The sequence below is a fragment of the Dendrobates tinctorius genome, unplaced genomic scaffold (assembly GCF_039654945.1).
Source record: "Dendrobates tinctorius isolate UK_male_01 unplaced genomic scaffold, ASM3965494v1 ptg000016l, whole genome shotgun sequence".
NCBI lineage: Eukaryota > Metazoa > Chordata > Amphibia > Anura > Dendrobatidae > Dendrobates > Dendrobates tinctorius.
In genome coordinates, this window is record NW_027361684.1 from 57,900,739 (window position 1) to 57,922,663 (window position 21,925).

General features: G+C 46.0%; 1 protein-coding gene across 9 annotated transcripts in view; it reads left to right on the forward strand.

Annotated features, from left to right (window-relative positions):
* The first annotated feature begins 11,668 nt into the window (after nt 1–11,668).
* The window catches only part of POLA1 (DNA polymerase alpha 1, catalytic subunit), a 538,408-nt gene continuing 528,151 nt past the window's right edge, over nt 11,669–21,925 (forward strand). For 2 of the 9 annotated variants that reach the window (XM_073565906.1, XM_073565909.1), the window contains exon 1: nt 11,670–11,834. In XM_073565906.1, coding sequence (XP_073422007.1) covers nt 11,798–11,834 — 37 coding nt within the window. In that variant the 5' untranslated portion in view covers nt 11,670–11,797. Of the gene's footprint in view, nt 11,835–21,925 lie in introns of all 9 variants that reach the window. The other 7 variants (XM_073565911.1, XM_073565912.1, XM_073565907.1 and 4 more) reach the window with 6 other exon arrangements.

A 21,925-nucleotide genomic window follows, 5' to 3' on the forward strand; every position in this document is an offset into this window, starting at 1 on the left:
GTCACTCCTGACTCCAGTCACTCCTGACTCCTGTCGCTCCTGACTCCGGTCACTCCTGACTCCGGTCACTCCTGACTCCAGTCACTCCTGACTCCGGTTGCTCCTGACTCCTGTCGCTCCTGACTCCTGTCGCTCCTGACTTCGGTCACTCCTGACTCCGGGCACTGCTCCTGACCCTCTGCCTTGTTTGTCTTATCCGCACCTGAGCCGCCCCTCTTGGAATCATCTGTCATGGTATTCGACTCCTTCGGGCCTGCTCCTAACGGTCCCTGTATAGGGGTCAGCACCACCTGGCCAGCTCGCCCCAGGGATCCCGGTACCGTGACCTAGAGGGTCCTCTCTTGCTATTCCTTACACATCATTGTGGCCAAAGAGTTCTATTTTAACCTCATCGATCCACAGGACTTGTTTCCAAAATGCAATAGATTTGTTTAGATGTTCTTTTGCATACTTCTGACGCTGAATTTTATAGCGAGGCTGTAAGAGAGGTTTTCTACTGATGACTCTTCTATGAAGGTTATATTTGTGCAGGTGTCTCTAAACAGTAGAACAATATACCACAACTCCAGAGTCTGCTAAATCTTTCTGAAGGACTTTTGCAGTCAAGTGGGGGTTCTGATTTGCCTCTGTAGCAATCCTACGACCAGCTGTCACTTCAATTTTTCTTGGTATTCCAGACATTATCTTTACCTCCACTGTTCCTGTTACCTGCCATTTCTTAATTAAATTTCGAAGTGAGGAAAGGGCAACTTGAAAAAAGCTTTTAGCTGCTTGTTTTGGCACAAGGTTAGAGGAGGCTAGGTTTTTACAAAGCTGGGAAATTTGCATCACCTGGCCGTTCCAAATGATGATAGTGAACAAGCTATAACCTAACAGGCTAATTAAGGTCTGAAGCCTTGGTCAAAGTTTTCTGAGCACACAAATTGTCAAGGGTGCCCAAACTTTTGCATCGGCTCCATTTTCCATCTTGTAATTTTTAAAATGTAAAAGATGAATATATACAGTATATATATATACACTCACTGGCCACTTTATTAGGTACACCTGTCCAACTGTGTGTTAAGACTTAATTTCTAATCAGCCAATCACATGGCGGCAACTCAGTGCATTTAGGCATGTAGACATGGTCAAGACAATCTCCTGCAGTTCAAACCGAGCATCAGTATGGGGAAGAAAGGTGATTTGAGTGCCTTTGAACGTGGCATGATTGTTGGTGCCAGAAGGGCTGGTCTGAGAATTTCAGAAACTGCTGATCTACTGGGATTTTCACGCACAACCATCTCTAGGGTTTACAGAGAATGGTCCGAAAAAGAAAAAAAATCCAGTGAGCGGCAGTTCTGTGGCCGGAAATGCCATGTTGATGCCAGAGGTCAGAGGAGAATGGGCAGACTGGTTCGAGCTGATAGAAAGGCAACAGTGACTCAAATTGCCACCCGTTACAACCAAGGTAGGCAGAAGAGCATCTCTGAACGCACAGTGCGTCGAACTTTGAGGCAGATGGGCTACAGCAGCAGAAGACCACACTGGGTACCACTCCTCTCAGCTAAGAACAGGAAACTGAGGCTACAATTTGCACAAGCTCATCGAAATTGGACAGTAGAAGATTGGAAAAACGTTGCCTGGTCTGATGAGTCTCGATTTCTGCTGCGACATTCGGATGGTAGGGTCAGAATTTGGCGTAAACAACATGAAAGCATGGATCCATCCTGCCTTGTATCAACGGTTCAGGCTGGTGGTGGTGGTGTCATGGTGTGGGGAATTTTTTCTGGGCACTCTTTGGGCCCCTTGGTACCAATTGAGCATCGTTGCAACGCCACAGCCTACCTGAGTATTGTTGCTGACCATGTCCATCCCTTTATGACCACAATGTACCCAACATCTGATGGCTACTTTCAGCAGGATAATGCGCCATGTCATAAAGCTCAAATCATCTCAGATTGGTTTCTTGAACATGACAATGAGTTTACTGTACTCAAATGGCCTCCTCAGTCACCAGATCTCAATCCAATAGAGCATCTTTGGGATGTGGTGGAACGGGAGATTCGCATCAGGGATGTGCAGCCGACAAATCTGCGCCAACTGTGTGATGCCATCATGTCAATATGGTCCAAAATCTCTGAGGAATGCTTCCAGCACCTTGTTGAATCTCTGCCACGAAGAATTGAGGCAGTTCTGAAGGCAAAAGGGGGTCCAACCCCTTACTAGCATGGTGTACCTAATAAAGTGGCCAGTGAGTGTATATATATATATATATATATATATACACAGTATATACACATTAAGTGAAATGTGTCTTGTCATCTTTAACTTTTGACCTTTTAGAGATCGTTTAATCTTCAACTTGCTTAACTGTCCATAATAACAGTAATTTTGACCAGGGTTGCCCAACCTTTTAGATGTCTCTGTAAGAGGAGGATCTTAAAAGGTCTATGGAAAGTGACGGTTCAGAATAAGCTGTTATAGATGTGCCCATGAGGAATAACACAATGTCTGAGCATTATATGACTTGTATCCTGGATTTTTCTTTTTTTTTTTAAACTCACTTTTTTGAACTCTCAGCTTTATTATGGATTAATAGTGTACATTCTTGTAAAGTCTGTATTCAAAATAAAACTATAAAACATAAATAACATCTATGCAATTACAAAATCAGTATTGTAATATCTATATATCCCCAGCTAGGGACTCAACTTCTCTCCAGAATCAGGAATCACAACTTTGGAAACATATCAACTCAGATCACTCTACCAAGGTAGGGCAGTTGGGAACTGAGTGTGCACATCATCCCTCCCACACTTTAGTGAATTTTTGAGGACTTCCTCTATTTTTGCATATCAAACTTTCATAGGGATCATATTAATTAAATTCTTCCATTGAAAAAGGAAGGAGTTTTATCCCTCATCCTCCTGTGGGCTATCGCCTTCCTGGCCAGGAAGAGAGTTTCCTGTAGAAAGATACAATTATGATGGGTCCATAAGGACTCTTCTAAGATGTCCAATAGACAGATCTTTGGAGTGTGTGGGATGTCTTCCCAAGATGTCTTCCAGTAATTTTAACATCTCTTCCCAGAACAAAGAGATGTGAGAGCATTTGTGGCGCCCCTGAGGCTCAGTCGCCACAGAGGTACTGCACCTTCATCCAGGTAAGGTGGGAACTCCTGACCACGCTCCAACACTCGCACCCCACACAACAGGGTAGTTCTTCAAAGCCACATTGCGGCTCCTTGCCTAGAGTGTAGCAGAGTACCTTTGGTGGCTAACCGGCTTGGAACACGAAACGTGCTGGGAGGTGGGTAGAGTTGAGAATACATAAAAGAGTGGGAAGGTTTAGGATTTAGGTCAGTCAGTCAGTCGGTGAGTCTGAGGGAGGAAGTCACTCAGAGAGGAGTGAGGAAAGGAGATCCCTGAGAGAGGGATGTAGGAAGGAGTGCTGCAGCAGGCCTGAGTGACCCGGGTCTGCTGGCACGGGAAAGGAAAGAAGGAGAAAGACATTGAACTGAAGCCTGAGCTTCCATAGGAAAGAAAGACAAGTACGGAACGTAGGAGAATAAGAGAACACAGAGGACGTGGGTTAGAGGAAGAACCCTGCCTAGAAGTTCTAAGCGCAAGGCCGGGGCCCAGTCCCCGAGGTTGTATGGACACTAATAGTTCTGCAGCAGACACCGGTGGAGTAGTGGGCTGTAAATGCACTACTCCCATCTAAGACTTGGGTGCACAACAGCAACACGGATAGAGAGCCGGGACTCAGGAGTAAGGAGTCCCCGAAGCAGGCTACAGCTGTCTGCCGTACAAGTAGAGTTCTTGGGAACATCTGTTAGGAGGAATTCCAGTGTAACTCAGTACTAGGAGATCTTCACACTAAAAGGCGCTATAAGAGGAGACGTTCAGAAAGGCACATGTTGGCGGAGCGTTGGAAGGGAGGATTCCATCTTGCCTGGAGGTGGGCTGAGTCCCTGACCCGGAGGACATGGCACGGAGGCCGGCACCTGTGTATACTTCAGACTGTGAGTAAAGCTTTGGAACTACAAGCCCTGGTGTCCTCCATTGATTCTTGCGCCAACACACTCAGCACCGCCACATCTGGGTACCAGCTTCTTCACCGCCTGTGCCTCTCCTCTTCCCCTACATCCACACTGCCCTGGGGCTATAGCTCCACCTGTGGGGAGCTTCACCATCTTGGCTGCAACCCATCACCAGCCCCAGAGGATCTGCAAGCAGCGTCGGCCTAACATCTCACTTGCCGAACACCACAGGTGGTGTCACGAACTATTCCACCATTCACAATTTCCCCATTACTTGGGCGCCCAGGGCCACGATCCGGGTCACTGCTGCTGTGACACATCCCACTGATACCGGCCCAGCACCGAGTACCCCATAGCCCTGGGAGGGCGACCCACATTCCCATGCCATATGCCAAAAGTCTACTCCAGACATTACTTACCGAAGACGGCTGGAGTGGCAGTGCCTACCCATTTTCTGAAGCATTTTAGGGGATAAATAAGATTGGTGGATGTGGTATGGGAGAGAGATGAATTAGTCGGGCAGCAGAGTTAAGGATGGACTGGAGAGGTGAGAGGGTGTTAGCAGGGAGGTCACAGAAAAGGATGTTGCAGTAGTCGGGAGGGAGATGATGAGGGCATGCACAAGAATTTTTGAGAGTTGAGGAAAGGACAGATTCTGGAAATATTTTTGACCTGGAGGCGGCAGGAGGTGGAAAGAGCTTGGATGTGCGATTTGAAGGACAGGGCAGAGTCAATGGTTACTCCGAGGCAGCAGACTTCCAGGCCGGGGGAAAGAATGATGTCATTAATTGTGATAGATAGATCAGATAAGGAAGATCTGTGAGATGGAGGAGGAAAGATGATGAGTTCAGATTTGTCCACATTAAGTTTGAGGAAGCGAGAGGAGAAGAAGGAGGATATGGCTGATAGACACTCTGGGATTCTGGACAGCAGAGCGGTCTGGGCCAGAGACGTAGATCTGAGTGTCATCAGCATAAATGTGGTACTGGAATCCATGGGACTTTATGAGTTGCCCCAGGTCAAGTATATAGATTGAGAAGTGTAGGGGCCCTAGAACAGAGCCTTGGGGGACTCCAACAGAGAGAGGGTGGGATGGGGATGTAGCATGGGAGTGGGAGACGCTGAATGTGCGGTTGTAAAGGTATGAGGTGATCCAGGATATGGTGAGGTCTTTGATGCCAAAAGTGGAGAGGATCTGTAATAGGAGGCAGTGTTTAACTGTGTCGAAAGCAGAGGACAGGTCTAGAAGGAGTAGTATAGAGTATTGTCCGTTATTTTTGACTGTAAGTAGGTTGTTAGTAATTTTGGTCAGGGCAGTCTCAGTGGAATAATGGTGCGGAAACCAGATTGTAGATTGTCAAAGAGCAAGATAGATGAGGGGTGGGAGGAAAGTTCAGTGTGTACGTGCTGCTCCAGGATTTTGGAAGCGAATGAGAGCAGCAATATTGGGCGATAGCTTGACATAGCGGTTGGGTCGAGAGTTGGCTTTTTAGGGATAGGCATGATTGTGGCATGTTTGAAAGTAGAAGGGAAGGAACCAGAAGATAGTGATAGGTTTAAGAGGTGAGTTATGGATGGGATAAGAGTGGTGGTGAGGTTGGGGAGGAGGTGGGATGGGATGGGGTCAAGTGCACAGGTGGTGAGGTGTGATTTGGAGAGGAGACAATTTAGCTCCCCTTCAGTGATGTTGAGGAGGGAGGTTATGGGGTTTGGGCATTGGTCTGGTATACAAAGGGGTTGTGCTGGTTGAACAATAAAGACTTGCCTTGTTTGGTTGATCTTATTTTTAAAGTGTGGGGCAAAGTCCTCAGCAGAGATGAAGGTTGTTGGAGGGGGCAGTGGTGGGCGGAGGAGGGAGTTAAAAATTTTTAATTACTGTTTGGGTTTGTAGGATAGGGAAGATATGAGGGTTATGAAGTAAGCCTGTTTAACAGAGGTGAGGGCAGATTTGATAGAGAGTGTTGCCTGTTTGAATGCAATGAAATAATCTTGCAAATATGTTTTCTTCCAAAGTAGCTCTGAAACCCTGGACACTTGCCAAAGCTTTTTAGTGATGTTATTGTGCCAAGGTTGTCTATTGATACTTCGCACTCTGCCATGAATGAGAGGGGCAACCGTGTCAATAGCTGATGCGAGAGGTGCATTGTAGAAAGCAGTGGCACTGTCTGTGTCGTGGAGAGAGGATATGGATGCCAGTGGTAGAATAGAGTCAGAAAGCGTGTGGATGTCTAGGTGTGCGAGGTTTCTGCGGGGGTGCGCATCTTGCTGGACATGGGTGACAGGTGAGGACGACAGGGATGAGAAAGTGAGTAGATAGTGGTTGGATAGTGAGAGAGGTTAGGTGGTGAAGTTAGATAGAGAGCAGAGATGGGTGAATGTATGTCTGTCTGTGTGGGTGGCTGAGGAGGACCACTGAGCAAGTCCAAAGGATGAAGTAAGGGACAGGAGTTAGGAGGCCGTTGACTGAAGGGTATCAGTAGGGATGTTGAAGTCACCCATGATGATAGTGGGGATGTCAGTGGAAAGAAAGTGAAGGAGCCAGGTAGAGAATTGGTCAATAAAGGCAGTGGCCGGGCCCGGAGCTCGGTATATGATGGCCACTTGGAGGTTGGAGGGAGAGTAGATACGGACAGCGTGGACTTCAAAAGAGGGGAGGATAAGGGAGGGTAGAGGTGGGATTGGGTTAATGGTGCAGTTAGAAGAAAGGAGAAGACCCACTCCTCCACTGTGTCTGTTGCCAGGGTAAGGAGTGTGGGTGAAGTGGAGGCCACCGAAACCCAGCGCAGCAGGGGAGGAGGTGTCAGAGGATATCAGCTATGTTTCTGTGAGGCCCAGGAAGGCAAGATTGTGAGAGAAAGAGGTCATGAATCACATGAAGCTTATTGCAGATGGAGCGGGCATACCAGGGTGCTCCAGAGAGAGGGAGCAGGGGGGTGGGCATCAAGGGCAGGGGTTTTATGTTGGAGAGATTGCAGTAGTTCATATTAGACAGAGAGCGGTAGGAGGGGGAATTAATGGGAAGTATTAGCAGTGGGGGTCCAGGATTGGGAGATACGTCGCCAGCAGTGAGGAGAAGCAGAGAGAGGGAGAGCAGGTGGGAGAAAGAGAGTGACCGGCTTGTTCTATGTTTTGTTAGGACAGATCTCAGGTTGAGGAGCAGGTCAGCAGAGGAGGACAGGTGGGGAGGTTAGAGGGAAGGGGAGATGATTATTTGGTTAGAGGGTGCTGGGATTTGGGGATAGCAAAGGAGAGTGAGGATTAGTGGAGCAAACACTGTAAGGGCATATGTAAACATGGTGAGGGAGTAAGATGGATACCCCTTTGGGAATTCATCTACAGATGTAGTATTGATTTTGACTCAATGGGTGCTTTCCAGAAACAAGCAGCAGTGGATGTTGCTGCGTGAAAATTGCAAACTGCCGTTGTAGTGATCACTACATTATAGTGACCAGTACACTGTGCACAGCTCATGCTTCTGAAGAAACGCACCCGTAAATTAGGTGATTAGGCTGGCTCATATTGCTCCTACTACAGATCCTCTCCTCCTTCGGCATCAAAGGCCTTGCCTTATCCTGGATCTCCTCATACCTTTCCAACCGCACATTCAGCGTCTCCCACTCCCACACCACCTCCTCATCCCACCCTCTCTCTGTTGGAGTCCCCCAAGGCCCTGTTTTAGGACCCTTACTCTTCTCAATCTATACACTTGGTCTGGGGCAACTCATAAAGTCCCATGGATTCCACTACCACCTTTATGATGATGACACTCAGATCTACCTCTCTGGCCCAGACGTCACCTCTCTGCTGTCCAGAATCCCAGAGTGTCTATCAGCCATATCCTCCTTCTCCTCTCGCATCCTCAAACTCAATGTAGACAAATTTGAACTCATCATCTTTCCGCCATCTCACAGATCTTCTTTACCCGACCTAGCTATAACAATTAATGACATCACACTTTCCCCAGTACCAGAAGTCCGCTGCCTCGGAGTAACCTTTGACTCTGCCCTGTCCTTCAAACCGCACATCCAAGGTCTTTCAACCTCCTGTCGCCTCCAGCTCAAAAATATTTCCAGAATCCGTCTTTTCCTCAACCCTCAATCTACTAAAATGCTTGTGCATGCCCTCATCATCTCCCGCCTCGACTACTGCAAAATCCTTTTCTGTGGTCTCCCTAACACCCTCGCACCTCTCCAGTCCATCCTTAACTCTGCCGCCCGACTAATTCATCTCTCTCCTCGCTACTCCTCCGCTTCTCCCCTCTGCAAATCTCTTCACTGGCTCCCATTCCCTCAGCGTATCCAGTTCAAATGACTAATTCTGACCTACAAGGCCATCTATAACCTGTCTCCCCCATATGTCTCTGAACTAATCTCCCGATACCTTCCCTCACGTAATCTCCGGTCCTCCCAAGACCTCCTTCTCACCTCCACACTTATTCGCTCCTCATCCAACCGCCTCCAAGACTTCTCCCGAATAGCCCCTATTCTCTGGAATTCTTTGCCCCAACAAGTCTGACTATCAACCACATTTGGATCCTTCAGATGGAACCTGAAAACCCACCTCTTCAAGAAAGCCTGCAGCCTGCAATGACCCCGCTACCTCCTTCTCTCTCACCACTACCGGTGATATCACCTCAACCAACACCGGAACTGCTGCAACCCACCAACCTACTGCCTCCTTCCCCACCATCCTGTAGCATGTAAGCCCGAAAGGGCAGGGTCCTCGCTCCACTCTGTATCAGTCTGTCATTGTTAGTTTACTGTAAGTGATATCTGTAATTTGTATGTAACCCCTTCTCATGTACAGCACCATGGAATCAATGGTGCTATATAAATAAATAATAATAATAATAATTGCTACAGAAATGCCAAACATGTGGACGCCAAATGTGGTTTAGGCACACTGTGGGTCTCAGAATGTGAGAGAGACATTTGGATTTGGGAACACAGAATTTGCTGCATTTCTTTTGGGGGGGACAGGAGCCATTTCACTTTTCCAGATTCCTTGTGCTGACCTGAGTGGAGACTTTTTTTGTGGATTGAGTTCAAGCTTTTATTGGGAACATTTTACATATTGTTTGTGTCATGATCCAGACTGGGTTTTGAGTCCTGCCTTTCCATGTTCCCGGTCTGGTCATTTCAGGGGTTAACTTTTCTCAGCCTCTGTCTGGTTTCAGGTTTGCTATTTAGCTCTGCTGTATCCTGCAGGCGGTATCAGTTATAGTTCTGCCTTCGGCGTGTGTATCTGACTCTGGTATATCCTGATTTGTCCTGCTGTGATCCCTCACTTGCCCAGTGTCTGTTTATTCCCTCTGTCTGTCCTTACTCAGTGTTTCCCTGTAAGTTTGTTAACTCCCTGGTTTTGACTTGACTTACATTCAGACCTGCTTCTGTCTTTTGTCTTATCTGCTTCCGACCGTTGCTGATCCCCTGGCTTGTTTCTGACCACATGTACTGTTGTGACCTCTGGTACTTCTGCTCCCGTTTCCTGTTTCTGACTCGGATCGTCTGACCACTCTTTGGTCACCTGGTGGCGCTTGTGCTGCTGCTCAGTGTTGCTACGCTGTGTGTGCAACCTCTCTTCCTTCACCAGCACCCCCTGGTGGAGGTTGCGCTATACTGCACTGCAATAGCATGACAGTATGGGATCACATTTATCCTGTGTTCTACACTGAGCACTTACTTTGGGTTTTCCATCTAAATTTCTGAATGACGTGATTCAGATGAAACCCCCGAAGAATCAATTCACTATTATGAGGAAGCAGATGTACCTCTGTTCAGCAGAGTCTTTATTTTTCAGAAGTGCACAAAACTGTGGCGGGGACCGTGCTTTTATGCAAACTTACAAAGACGGACACCTCTGGATCATAGTCCAGTTGACATCCAGAGTCTCCATCTGCCTCATTAATCTTCCACAGGGAGTTCCATCTGAATCGCGTATTTCAGAGATTTACACGGAAACCTTGGTGTAAGCACTCAGCGCAGCTCGCAGGATAAATGTGTGCTGTGCCTTACTGTGATCTTTGGGAGGCAAAATGAACGAATGAACAGATCAACGGCATGAGGATAATTGTTTTTATTTTCTTTTTAAGCCGTTCCTCGTGTGGTATAAGTGATTAGATGACTTTATTCTTTGGATTGGTGAGTCTGTACTGCATATGTCGGGTCTCTCCCTTTGATGTGGGCTCCAGCGGTGAGCCCACGTCTTTCCCAACACATCAGCTGATTTGAACAGCTGACATGTGCCCCTAACAGCCGCGGGTGGAATCGCAATCCACCAGCAGCTGTTAACCTCTTAAATGCCGCTGCCAATCTCTGATAGCGGCATTTAATGTGATCGCACCGGGATTGCGTCACTAATCCTGCCCATCGGCGCCCGTCACATGACAACGGGTCACCGATGGGTTGGCATGCTATGGTCGGTGCTCATAGCAAGTGAGCATTTCTGCTACACACAGTTGATCTGATCATCGCCTGTGTGTGGCAGAGGCGATCGGCTTATCGCAGCTTCTAATCTCCCATGGAGACAATTGAAGCAAGTGAAAAGTAAAAAAAAAAGTTTTTAAAAGGTTAAAAAAATAAAAGTTCAAATCACTGCCCTTTCGCCCCATTCAAAATAAAACAATAAAAAAAATTATAAAATACACATTTGGTATCGCCGAGTTCAGAATCTCCCGATCTATTGAGATATAAAAATAATTAATGTGATCTGTAAACATTGTAGCAAAAAAAAAGTAAAAATGTCAGAATTACGTTTTTTTGGTCGCCGCAACACTCCATTAAAATGCAATAATGAGTGATTAAAAGATCGTATCCACACCAAAATGGCATCTATAAAAAGTCAACTCAGCACTCACAAAATAAGCCCTAACCAAACCCGAGATCACAAAAAGTGGAGGCACTACGGGTCTCGGAAAATCACGCTTTTTTTTTTTTTTTTAACAAACTTTGGATTTTTTTCACCACTTAAATAAAAAAGAACCTACACGTTTGGTGTCTATGAACTCGTAATGACATGGAGAATCATAATGGCGGGTCAGTTTTAGCATTTGGTGAAGAAAGAAAATATATCCAAAAACCAGTTGTGGAATTGCACTTTGTTTTGCAATTTCACCACACTTGGAATTTTTTTTCCCCATTTTCCAGTACACTATATGGTTAAACCCATGGCGTCGTTCAAAAGTACAACTCGTCCCCCCAAAAAATAAGCCCTCACATACTATATTGAGAGAAAAATAAAAAGTTATGGCTCTGGGAAGAAGGAGAGCGAAAAACAGAAACGCAAAAAAGAAAAAGGGAGGCGGTGTGAAGGGGTTAAGGATTTGCTCACAAGACAAATGGGCGAACTGCTTACACATACATAACATAGGTCAGGATGGCTTATCTCGGTACCATGTGCATTTAGTTCTGCCAACTCCATAGAGATGAATGTGAAAAACATGGCGTTTATCTGCCGTGTGTGACTGTCCCTACAGACCCGGCCATAGCACTGAGCCCAGAAAGACTGCACAACACTGCAGGCTCATCTCTCCCAGCCTAATAACCGCGCATGCGCGATACAGAGAACAGCTCCCCGAGAACGAGCCCCTCTGCTGCGGGAACGAGCGCGCAGGAAGGGAGCTGTGTAGAACAGTGCTGCTCTCTGATTGGTCCGCAAGTGTTCCTGCGCCCTACGGATTGGTTGTCCATGTCGCGCCAGTTCGATTGCAGAGTTCTGTGTCCTGTCCGGGTTTTGGCGCCAGGATATTATCTCCGTCATTAGCGCAGTACAGGAAGCATGGCCCCGGTGTCCAGAGGAGACGGCCAGCAGCACGGTAACGGGGAGGAGGCGGGGACGTAGCACGGCTGTACCCTCAGGACGGCCATTCAGCGGAGACTAGTGTGTGCCAGTCCTGTGCAATGACGCTGCAGCACTACTAGTCCCAGCATGTCTTATAGTGATAACTTCGTGTCTGAGTGCATTACAATAAATGGCACTGTTCAGTGTGTGGTGTGGGCCCATACCCGGCATGTTAAGGTAGTGTCTGTCAGGAGACTCCTCAACTGGTGGACATGAAGGGTTCTCACTACTCAGACCCTTCTGAATCCCTGTGTCCCCCAGTGAGTAATAACACTTAGGTCGGGTGCCCGTGATCCGGAGCTAGCAGCGGATTGGACACGGCGTATGTCCTCTGCATCCAAAGTGCTGCCGTCTATTGAACGCAGGTGAATTCGCATGTGATCTCTGAACCGTGCGGCTTCATCGCATCCAATACATTCTATTGATGTGATTTCTCTTGTGGAGACCAGCGTCTCTGCACGAGGAGTTGACATGCCGCGTTCTTGAAAGACGTGCTGCGTGCCAGTGGCCGCGGGTGAGCCGCAGGCTTCTGTAGACGCAAAGTGGGCATGGGACTTCTATAAATGCCATCCATTATGCTGTAATATCTCAATGCTGCGGGTTGGATACTGCATTAATATGCAGCGTCAAACTCGCAGCAGTTCCTGATCATGGGCACATACCCTTATGCTCTACTCCAGTTGCGGATCTCTGACCTTTCCCGGCGCCTGCACACTGCAGTACTTTACTCTGGCCTCAACAGGGCAGAGAAAGTACGCCTGCTCAGGAGCTGCGGCAGAAGTAAGAAGGGGGACGCCATCGCATGAAGATGGGAGGACCTGGACCGGACTGCGACACCCACCTCCCCCCGGTGAGTATAATCTAACTTATTTTTCTTATCTTTCAGGTTACACCGGGGGTTTATCGACAGCATTACAGAATGCTGTCGATAAGCCCCTGATGGCGGTGGCCGCAGCTCATAGAGCGAAAATGGGGTGACAGATCCCCTTTAAGGACATAATTGACGTCCAGAGCACGTGAATGCTACGGCTGCTCCTTCTGGATGTCTTGATTTGTCTGGAAGAGAGTGAAACCAGTGCTGATTGGCCGCTGAGATTATGTGATGTAACAATATCACCCAAGTCCCGGGAGAGCCAGTGTCAACACCGCTGGAACAGCGCTGCAACTGGAGTGGAGTATAGTGTTATTTCATGGGGGGGAAAATAACGATGCAGAAGGGTTTGTCTGAGTAGTGGACAACCAATAGCCAATTAATCGGCATGTCACAGTTACCTGACAGGGAGAAGGGCAGCCTGGTGGTTCATCAGTCCTGTTCTCAGGGACTGTTGCGGTTGTGCTTCCACTACAGGGTATTTGTGCTTAATTAGAGTTCGATGGGACCTTGGCCCCCACCTAGATTTTGGTCAGTTGTATGGTTTGTAATGTGTTATCCGAGCATGCTCGATTGTTATCAGAGTTTCTTGTGCGTGCTTGGATAATATGTTTGAGTCCCTGCGGTTGCATGTTAGGCAGCCTCAAAACATGCGTCCTCAGGGACTCGAACATATTATCCGAGCACACCCAAGATACTTAGATAACACTTTATCCGAGCACATTCGCTCTTCACTAGTCTGTTAATGTTGGCCGCCATTCTTGGCCCCTTCCTGGCAGGGCTGTGGAGTCGGTAAGCCAAACCTGCGACTCGACTCCTCAGTTTCCCTTCCACCGACTCCATGACTCCGACTCCAACATATATTGTTTTTAAGTGAAAAATTTATTGTAGTACAATGTGAACATCAGACATTTAATCATTTTTATGATACAATAATCAAGACATTTAGATAGAACATAATATATATTTATTGGAATACAACTTTAGAACACAAAAAACTGTAATAAATTGTAAATATGTAATACACTATGTAATATCGAATATATATATATATATATATAACTATGTAAGTGGCAAAAAAACGTTTTCAACAAAAACATACTAAATAACATTTGTGCAGTCTATGAATTTGTTCTAAGAAATAGAATTGCCTCATCAGATCCTCCTTCATAGATGATCTCAAATCTGACCTAATAATTTTAAGGCCAGAGAACAACCTCTCTACACTAACTTGGGTTGGAGGCAAAGCCGTAACCACATGGGCAACATCTCTAACAATTTCCAAGTATAAGGGAATTGCCTCATGCACAGTCAGTTTTTTTCATGAACAGTTGAATTTTTCTTTGATAGCAAGTGAAACATTTTGCTGAAATATGGTCAATCTGCTTGCTTTAGGAGACAGAGTGAAATCTTTTTCCTTGCAGCAACGCTTTACCTGCTCCATGTCATCCAAATACTTGTCAAAGTCAAACTCCTCATCTGATGAGGATGAAGATATGGCAGCAGTAGCACTGTCAGGACCCAAGTCCTCTTGCGCCTGGCAGTCCTCCTGTAGGCCACTCATCCTAGCTGCTACCTCAGTCAGAGCTTCTTTTCCTTTAGTAAGCTGTTGATCATCAAGCAATATACGATGACTTGGGTCCACATAAACAGCTGCCAGAAAATTTTTATTTTCCAATAGCTGTGTCTCTCCGTTTCATTGAAGCAGAAATGCCATCTGCGATTAAATCTCCTCTTTGGGACAGGCAAAATAGCAAGTTCTTCCACTCCCTTATGAAAATGCCAGGAGTTAAATCCTCAGCTTGTAATTTTTTAGTCACGGTAAATAGGTGATTAAGCAATTCCTTCAATTCAGTCACCTGTGTCCATTGATCTTCATTTAGGGTTACCTGAGGGTTAGCCATATCTTTAAGAAACGGTTTTAGCCAGGATCAAAACTAGGGGGGGGCAGAACCTCATACTGTTCCGCAGAATCTCATACTGCACACCTCAGCTACTGCACACCCCTACACTTGAAAATAAAGCCTGCACCTTAAGATGTGGTGAATGCAGTCTATTTATTCCAACTATCAATTGATGTTGATGTGTTACTGAAGATGAGCAATGCCTGTCCTGGGTGTCCTTTTGGGCAGCTATGAGGTGTACCTGACTGGTGCTAAAAAAAAAGGAGTGTTAGTCTGTGTGCTACCCGGCTTTCATTCTTTTTGGTACAGATAAGATACGGATAAATGGATAGAGCAGATTTCTAATCTGCTTTTGCTATTGAAAACATTATCTATGAGCTCAAAAACCTTTCAGGTGATGCGGTTTTTTAAAAAGCTGATCTGCTTTTGCAGCTGAAAAACGTATCCTCAAAAAATGCAGCAAAAACGCTGTGTGTGAATGTAGCCTTAGATCAGGAATAGAACAGCCATTTATAGGACATTTCATAACTTTCCCAAATTCCTATGAAAAAATATTCAGCACATTCTGCATTGAACTACTGTACCCAATTTATTATATATTTTCAGAGTCGGACCGTTTTATTCCGACTCTGACTCCGACTCCACCAAAATGAGCTCCGACTCCATGACTCCGACTCCACAGCCCTGCTTCCTGGTATAGTGTTCCCCATTCTGGGCCCCTTCGAGTAAAATTGTCTTTTAGAATCATAGAATCGTAGAGTTGGAAGGGACCTCCTGGGCCATCTGGTCCAACCCCCTGCTCAAAGCAGGATTCGCTAAATCATCCCAGTCAGATGTCTGTCCAGCCTCTGTTTTGTTCTGTTACTTTTTACTTGTTCTGTTACTTTTTGTTCTGTTACTTTTCTCTAACACATTTTAAAAAACAAAACATGATTCTTCTTACCTTTCCCCAGTCCCACGATGCACAGCCTCCTCTTCTATAGCCAGCACAGCAGCTGGCGCATGATGTCACTGCCATTCGCCACCCATGATTGGCACGCTGATGTCAGCAGCCAGTGGCGTGTATTGTGGTGCAGGGAGCCGGAGGGTCTCTCCGCCACAATAGATTTCAGCTGAATGTGTGTCATGGAGTCATCCAACTGAAATAGGCACTGGCGTTGGCAGGCTCTCCCACCCAAGGGGATTTTGATATTAGCTCAAAGGACTTTTACAAATACCTCTAGTTACCTTGTATGTTTAATGTTGATTTCATGAATATTGGCATGAAAGTATATGAACTAAATACTGTTAGACAGTTAAAATTACAACTGGAGTAATACTGCTATTGTGTAGGTCCTTGTTAACGTAAATGTTAAATATCCAGTATATGGTAAGGAGAGATGGGAAGCTGAGATTGGGCCAATAGAAGGACAAAGGATAGAGAGATTGGAAAGGATTCCCCAGTTATCTCTTTGTAAAGCGCATAGACTCTCCCAGCTCTACCTGATACATTGTGTATAGAACACCTGTGTTTTTATTTAAAGGGAACCTGTCATCAGGAATAACGCTGTTAACCTGCAGATATGGGGATAATCTGCAGGGTAACAGCATTTTGATACTGTCCAGCGCCTCCACATAGCCAAATGCATCAGGGAGAAAATGATCTTTATTCGCACCAGCATTCAGTCAAAGGAGCGACGCCGTTTCTGTCACCGCTCTGAGATCACGCTTGCGGCCCTGACTGACAGCTGAGCCCCAATGCAGAGCCATTGTCAGGGTTGGGGGCACAGTTAGGGTGGCCGCTCTGTATACTCAGAGCGGTGACCGAAACAGCGCCGCCATTATGACTAAATACCGAATGCTGGTAGGGAGAATAAAGATCACTTTCTCCCTGCTGCATTTGGCTATGTTCAGGTGCCGGACAGCATCATAACGCTGTTAATCTGCAAGTTATCCCCATATCTGCAGATTAACAGTGTTAGTCCTGGTGACAGGTTCCGTTTAAGATCGGAGCTAGAGCGGTCGCATGCTGCCCTAGATGTGGTTCTGATGCTGCATCGATACGTCAGATGTGAGCGTGCCCTAAACTGGAGAAATATTAGAAGAAAGTAATAGGGTTGATTAGACAAGTCTTAGGGTATGTTCCCACGTAGTTTTTAGTCTCTGCGGATTTTGTAGAGAAAACCTCAGGAAATCCGCAGGACAAAGTGCTGCGGTTTTTCTGCGGTTTTTCTGCGGTTTTGCCCTGCGGTTTTACACCTCATAATGGATGAGGTGTAAAACCGCAGTGTTTCTGCACCAAACAATTGACATGCTGCGGATTGTAAACCGCGCGGAAAAAAACGCAGCATGTGCACAGCTTTTTTTTATTTCCATAGGAAATAAAGGTACTGTACAACACAGCAAAATCTGCAGCGTTTCTGCAGAGCCGGAAACGCAGCAGAAACCGCAAAGTGTGCACATACCCTTAAGGTAGTTTTGGAAACAACCCCTCTAGTCTGTGTACTGGGATATGTGGAAGACATTCAGGTAAAGTAGCTTTAGCATGTATGCTGTACTTAAAGGGAATCTATCACCCCTTTTTTCGACTGAGCTGCCAGGACCGACATCAGGGGCTTATCTATAGCATTCTGTAATGCTGTAGATAAGCCCCCGATTTAATCTGAAAGATAAGAAAAATGAGTTAGATTATACTCCTCCAGGGGGGAGGTCCTGGTCCGGTTTTGGTCCGATCTGTGTCACGGTCCAGTCTGGTGCCTCCCTTCTTCTAACGGTGACATCCTCTTCTTTGGTGCCTGTCGTGGCTCCTGCGCAGGCTCACTGCTCTGCCCTGTTGAGGGCGGAGCAGAATACTGCAGTGAGCAGGCGCCGGACCTCTCCTGAAGCCTGCGCACTGCAGTTCGCCTGTGCAGGAGCCACGACAGGCAGCAAAGAAGAGGACGGTATTGTATGAAGACGGGAGGCGCCGGACCGCGACACCCATCGGACCGGACCACGGGTGAGTATACTCTAACTTGTTTTTCTTATCTTTCAGGTTACATCGGGGGCTTATCTAAAGCATTATAGAATGCTGTCGATAAGCCCCTGAAGTCTGTGCCGGCAGCTCATAGTGGAAAAAAAAGGGTGACAGATTCCCTTTAATGAGAAAGCTTAATAGCACAGCATTGGTTGGATACTAAGAGCCCAACAAAAAATGAATACATTAATGCAATAAACGAATATATTCAGCTCACCTTTTGTTTGTTTGTTTTGTTTTAATGTTTTATTTATTGAAATCTGCAAGTTACATCCGAAAGAAAGCAATCAACAAAGTAGCTTACAAAATTATTATATACGGTAACCTACAAATTCCACTTTTCGGGAGTTAAACAGATGGTTTGAAATATCAATTCATGGCAAAAACTATTGATATATAGAGGTTTAAGGACAACAACAGCCTTAAAGGAACTTCCAGTAGCAAGATTATCTGGGTTCAAATCTGGGTTCTTCCCATCCACACGCCCCTGCTACATCACATATGCCATGATTTCAAACAAAGATGAAGAAGAACAAAAAAGAAGAAAAGAAAAAAAAAAACAGTATAGGGAGTAAAGGGACAGGAGGTCAAGTAATGAAAGGGAGAAGTTGGGAGATAGGGGTGGAATATAGGGGAAGTAAGGGGAGGGGGGGGGGAGAGGGGAACACTAGGCAACAAGGGTTTCGTCCACTCTGATAAAGCCGAGCAAGGAGGCCACTATAGCCTTATCAACTTCTACTAATGGATCTGAATCGGGTCCATGGGTGCCATACTCTTTCAAAAGCTGAAAGTGAGCCATTCACCAAGGCAGCCAGTTTGGCTACTTGATATAGCATATCTACCTTCTCTTGCAATTGGGATATAGATGGAGTGGTAGTTGTCTTCCAGTTCATAGGTATCAAAAGTTTCGCTGCTGAAAGAATGTGTTGAGTCAACAGAGCAGTATTCTTATGTCCAGTCGAGCTCACCTTTTTTACTTGTCACGTTGGAGGCAGTTCTTTGATGAAGGTGCTAGGAAATGTCACAAGCTCACATAAATGCAAAGATACAAATATTCCAGCACATCTTCTCACTTAAAAATAGAATCTTTATTGAGAAATCTTCATTAAAAATCCAAAAGCAGGATACAGGTTAAAAAACCATGGTAAAGACAGGCATCTACGCGTTTGAGCTCAACAGAGTCTTACTCATAAGTATGGATTTGCAGCATTTTATTTTCTGCAGCATGTCAATTCTTTGTGTGGATCTGCAGCGTTTCTGCACCCATTGTCTTGCATTGAGTCGGGCACTTCGGCAGCAGAACCACAGGTCTAAAAAAGATCTGCGGTTTTGCTGCGGATGAAATGCTACAGATTGGGAGGAGGGAAGTGTGTGGGCAGAGTGACTGTGTGCGTGTATGATGTGTGGGCGGTGACTGTGCGTGTATGGTGTGTGCAGGTTATGTGTGTGTGTGGGGGGGGTCTGCCGGGGCTGTGCGGGGGTCTGCCGGGTCTGCGTGTGTATGCAGGTATCGTCTGATGGGACTACAAGTCCCATTTGGCTCTGTCTGGTACAGTGACAGTGTTGAGAGTTCATTTTTCCCTTCACCGTTGAGGTCTGATGAACTCCCTCCTCTGGTGAAGGAAGGTAGTGAGGCTGATTACCAAACACCTGGGCAGCTAGATGATGACTGGGTGGCTGGAATTGAGGACTGGATATAAGGCAGCCGATGCCCTTCTGCCCTGCTGGTGATCCTGCTGGATTCTTGGAGACCAGTCTGATTCCTGCGTCTCAAAGCTAAGTTTTTCAGCTCTGCTTTGTACACTTCAGTTTTGTTTTTGTTTTGCCTTGTTTTTTGGGAGTTCTGCCATCCCCGGCCGGGGGTGAGCTGTTTTCCATTTTTGTCTCTCATCTGTTGATCTTTTGCTCTGTCTTCAGAATATACCTGAGTGCTGATTTAGTCTTTTGAAGCCTAGCGACTTCAGGGCCTGTTTTTCCTATCAGTCGGTTGGCACATTTTGGATAGGATTTTTGCGGATGGCAGACAGCAGCTTTCCTATCCTGTCCTATTTTAGTTAGCTTGGGCCCCATCATTTGCTCAACCTATCTTTCTATCTGTGTTAGTGTTTTCATCTTGCTTCACCGTCATTATATGTTGGGGGCTGCCTATTGCTTTGGGGTCTGCTCTGGGGCAGTTTAGTTTTTCCCATTTCTGTCTTTAGGCTATGTAGTTCTCCGGCTGTGATCGAGGGGTCTAGGGCACCGTAGGAACCCCCCACGGCTACTGCTAGTTGTTGTGGATAGGTTCAGGGGTCTGCAATCCGATAGCTGCCAACCTCTCTGGTTTTTCTGGAGTTAGCTAGTATTTTGTTTTTTCCTCCTTCGGTGACTCATCATAACAGACAGTGAGTGACACATTAGCCAATGATGGGACAGCAGTAGTCCCATCATCCGGCTAATGTGTTGAATTTAAAAAAAAACAAAACACGTATATAGTTAATACTCCCCATTGACACCTAATCCCCGAAGCCCTCGCTCACCTGAGAAAAAATTAAAATACTAAACCAACAATATACTCCCTGGGTCCGACGTAATCCAATTAATAACGATTTTCCCACGAAGAGATCCCGTGGAGAGCTGTCACATCAGCTGATGCGACCGCTCTCCAGGGGCTCCGATGATACAGTGACGGAGTTAATTCTCCGCATTGTATCACTAAGCCACCGACAGGTCACCTGAGTTCACCTGTCACTTTGCGGCACTACAGCGTGAGAATTTTCTCACGCTGTAGTGTCGTAAAGCGAGAGGCTTATCTCCAATGACACACTGCTGGAGGGTTATCTCTGGTTAGTGCCTTATCGGAGGCCTATAGAGTGGTCACATATGCTGATGTGACAGCTCTATAGGGGAGATCGTCGTGGGACAATCATTATTACAGAGGGACCACGTCGGACAGGGAGTATACTGTTGATTTGTTTTTTTAATTATTTTGCAGGTGATCGATGGCTTCAAATGGATTTAGGCGTGTAATAAAAATGATGAAAAACTGTTTTATTTCATTAAAATACTTTATTATGTGTGTGTTTTTCTTAACCCTTTCTTACTATAAGATTAATAATGGATAGGCGTCTTATTGACGCCTCTCTATTATTAACCGTGCTTAATGTCATCTTACAATAGCAAGGTGACATTAGCCCCTTATTACCCCATATGCCACCACTACACGGCAGTGGGAACAGAGAGGCTAAGTGCCAGAATTGTCACATCGTACAGTTGCGCCATTTCTGGGGCGGCTGCGGGCTGGTATTTGTAGCCGGGGGGGGGGGGGGGGGGGGCGGGGGCAAAATACATGGCCCCTTGCTAGGCTATGAATATCAGCCCGCAGCTGTCTTCGTAGCATTTCTGGCTGTAAAATATAGGTGGACCCCACATCATTTTTTTCTTCCGTTTTTTTTTTTTTTTTTTCAAACTTAAACATTGTTCATTGATAAACATCGGCCTTGCTATTATTTATATCTATCTACAGTTGTGGCCAAAAGTATTGACACCCCTGCAGTTTTGTCAGATAATACTCAGTTTCTTCCTGAAAATGATTGCAAACACAAATTCTTTGGTATTATTATCTTCATTTACTTTGTCTTAAATGAAAAAAACACGAAAAGAATTGTCCTAAAGCCAAATTGGATATAATTCCACACCAAACATAAAAAAGAGGGTGGTCAAAAGTATTGGCACTGTTCAAAAAATCATGTGATGCTTCTCTAATTTGTGTAATTAACAGCACCTGTAACTTACCTGTGGCACCTAACAGGTGTTGGCAATAACTAAATCACACTTGCAGCCAGTTGACATGGATTAAAGTTGACTCAACCTCTGTCCTGTGTCCTTGTGTGTACCACATTGAGCATGGAGAAAAGACCAAAGAACTGTCTGAGGACTTGAGAAACCAGATTGTGAGGAAGCATGAGCAATCTCAAGGCTACAAGTCCATTTCCAAAGACCTGAATGTTCCTGTGTCTACCTTGCGCAGTGTCATCAAGAAGTTTAAAGCTCATGGCACTGTGGCTAACCTCCCTAGATGTGGATGGAAAAGAAAAATTGACAAGAGATTTCAACGCAAGATTGTGCGGAAGTTGGATAAAGAACCTCGACTAACATCCAAACAAGTTCAAGCTGCCCTGCAGTCCGAGGGTACAACAGTGTCAACCCTTACTATCCGTCGGCGTCTGAATGAAAAGGGACTGTATGGTAGGAGACCCAGGAAGACCCCACTTCTTACCCCGAGACATAAAAAAAGCCAGGCTGGAGTTTGCCAA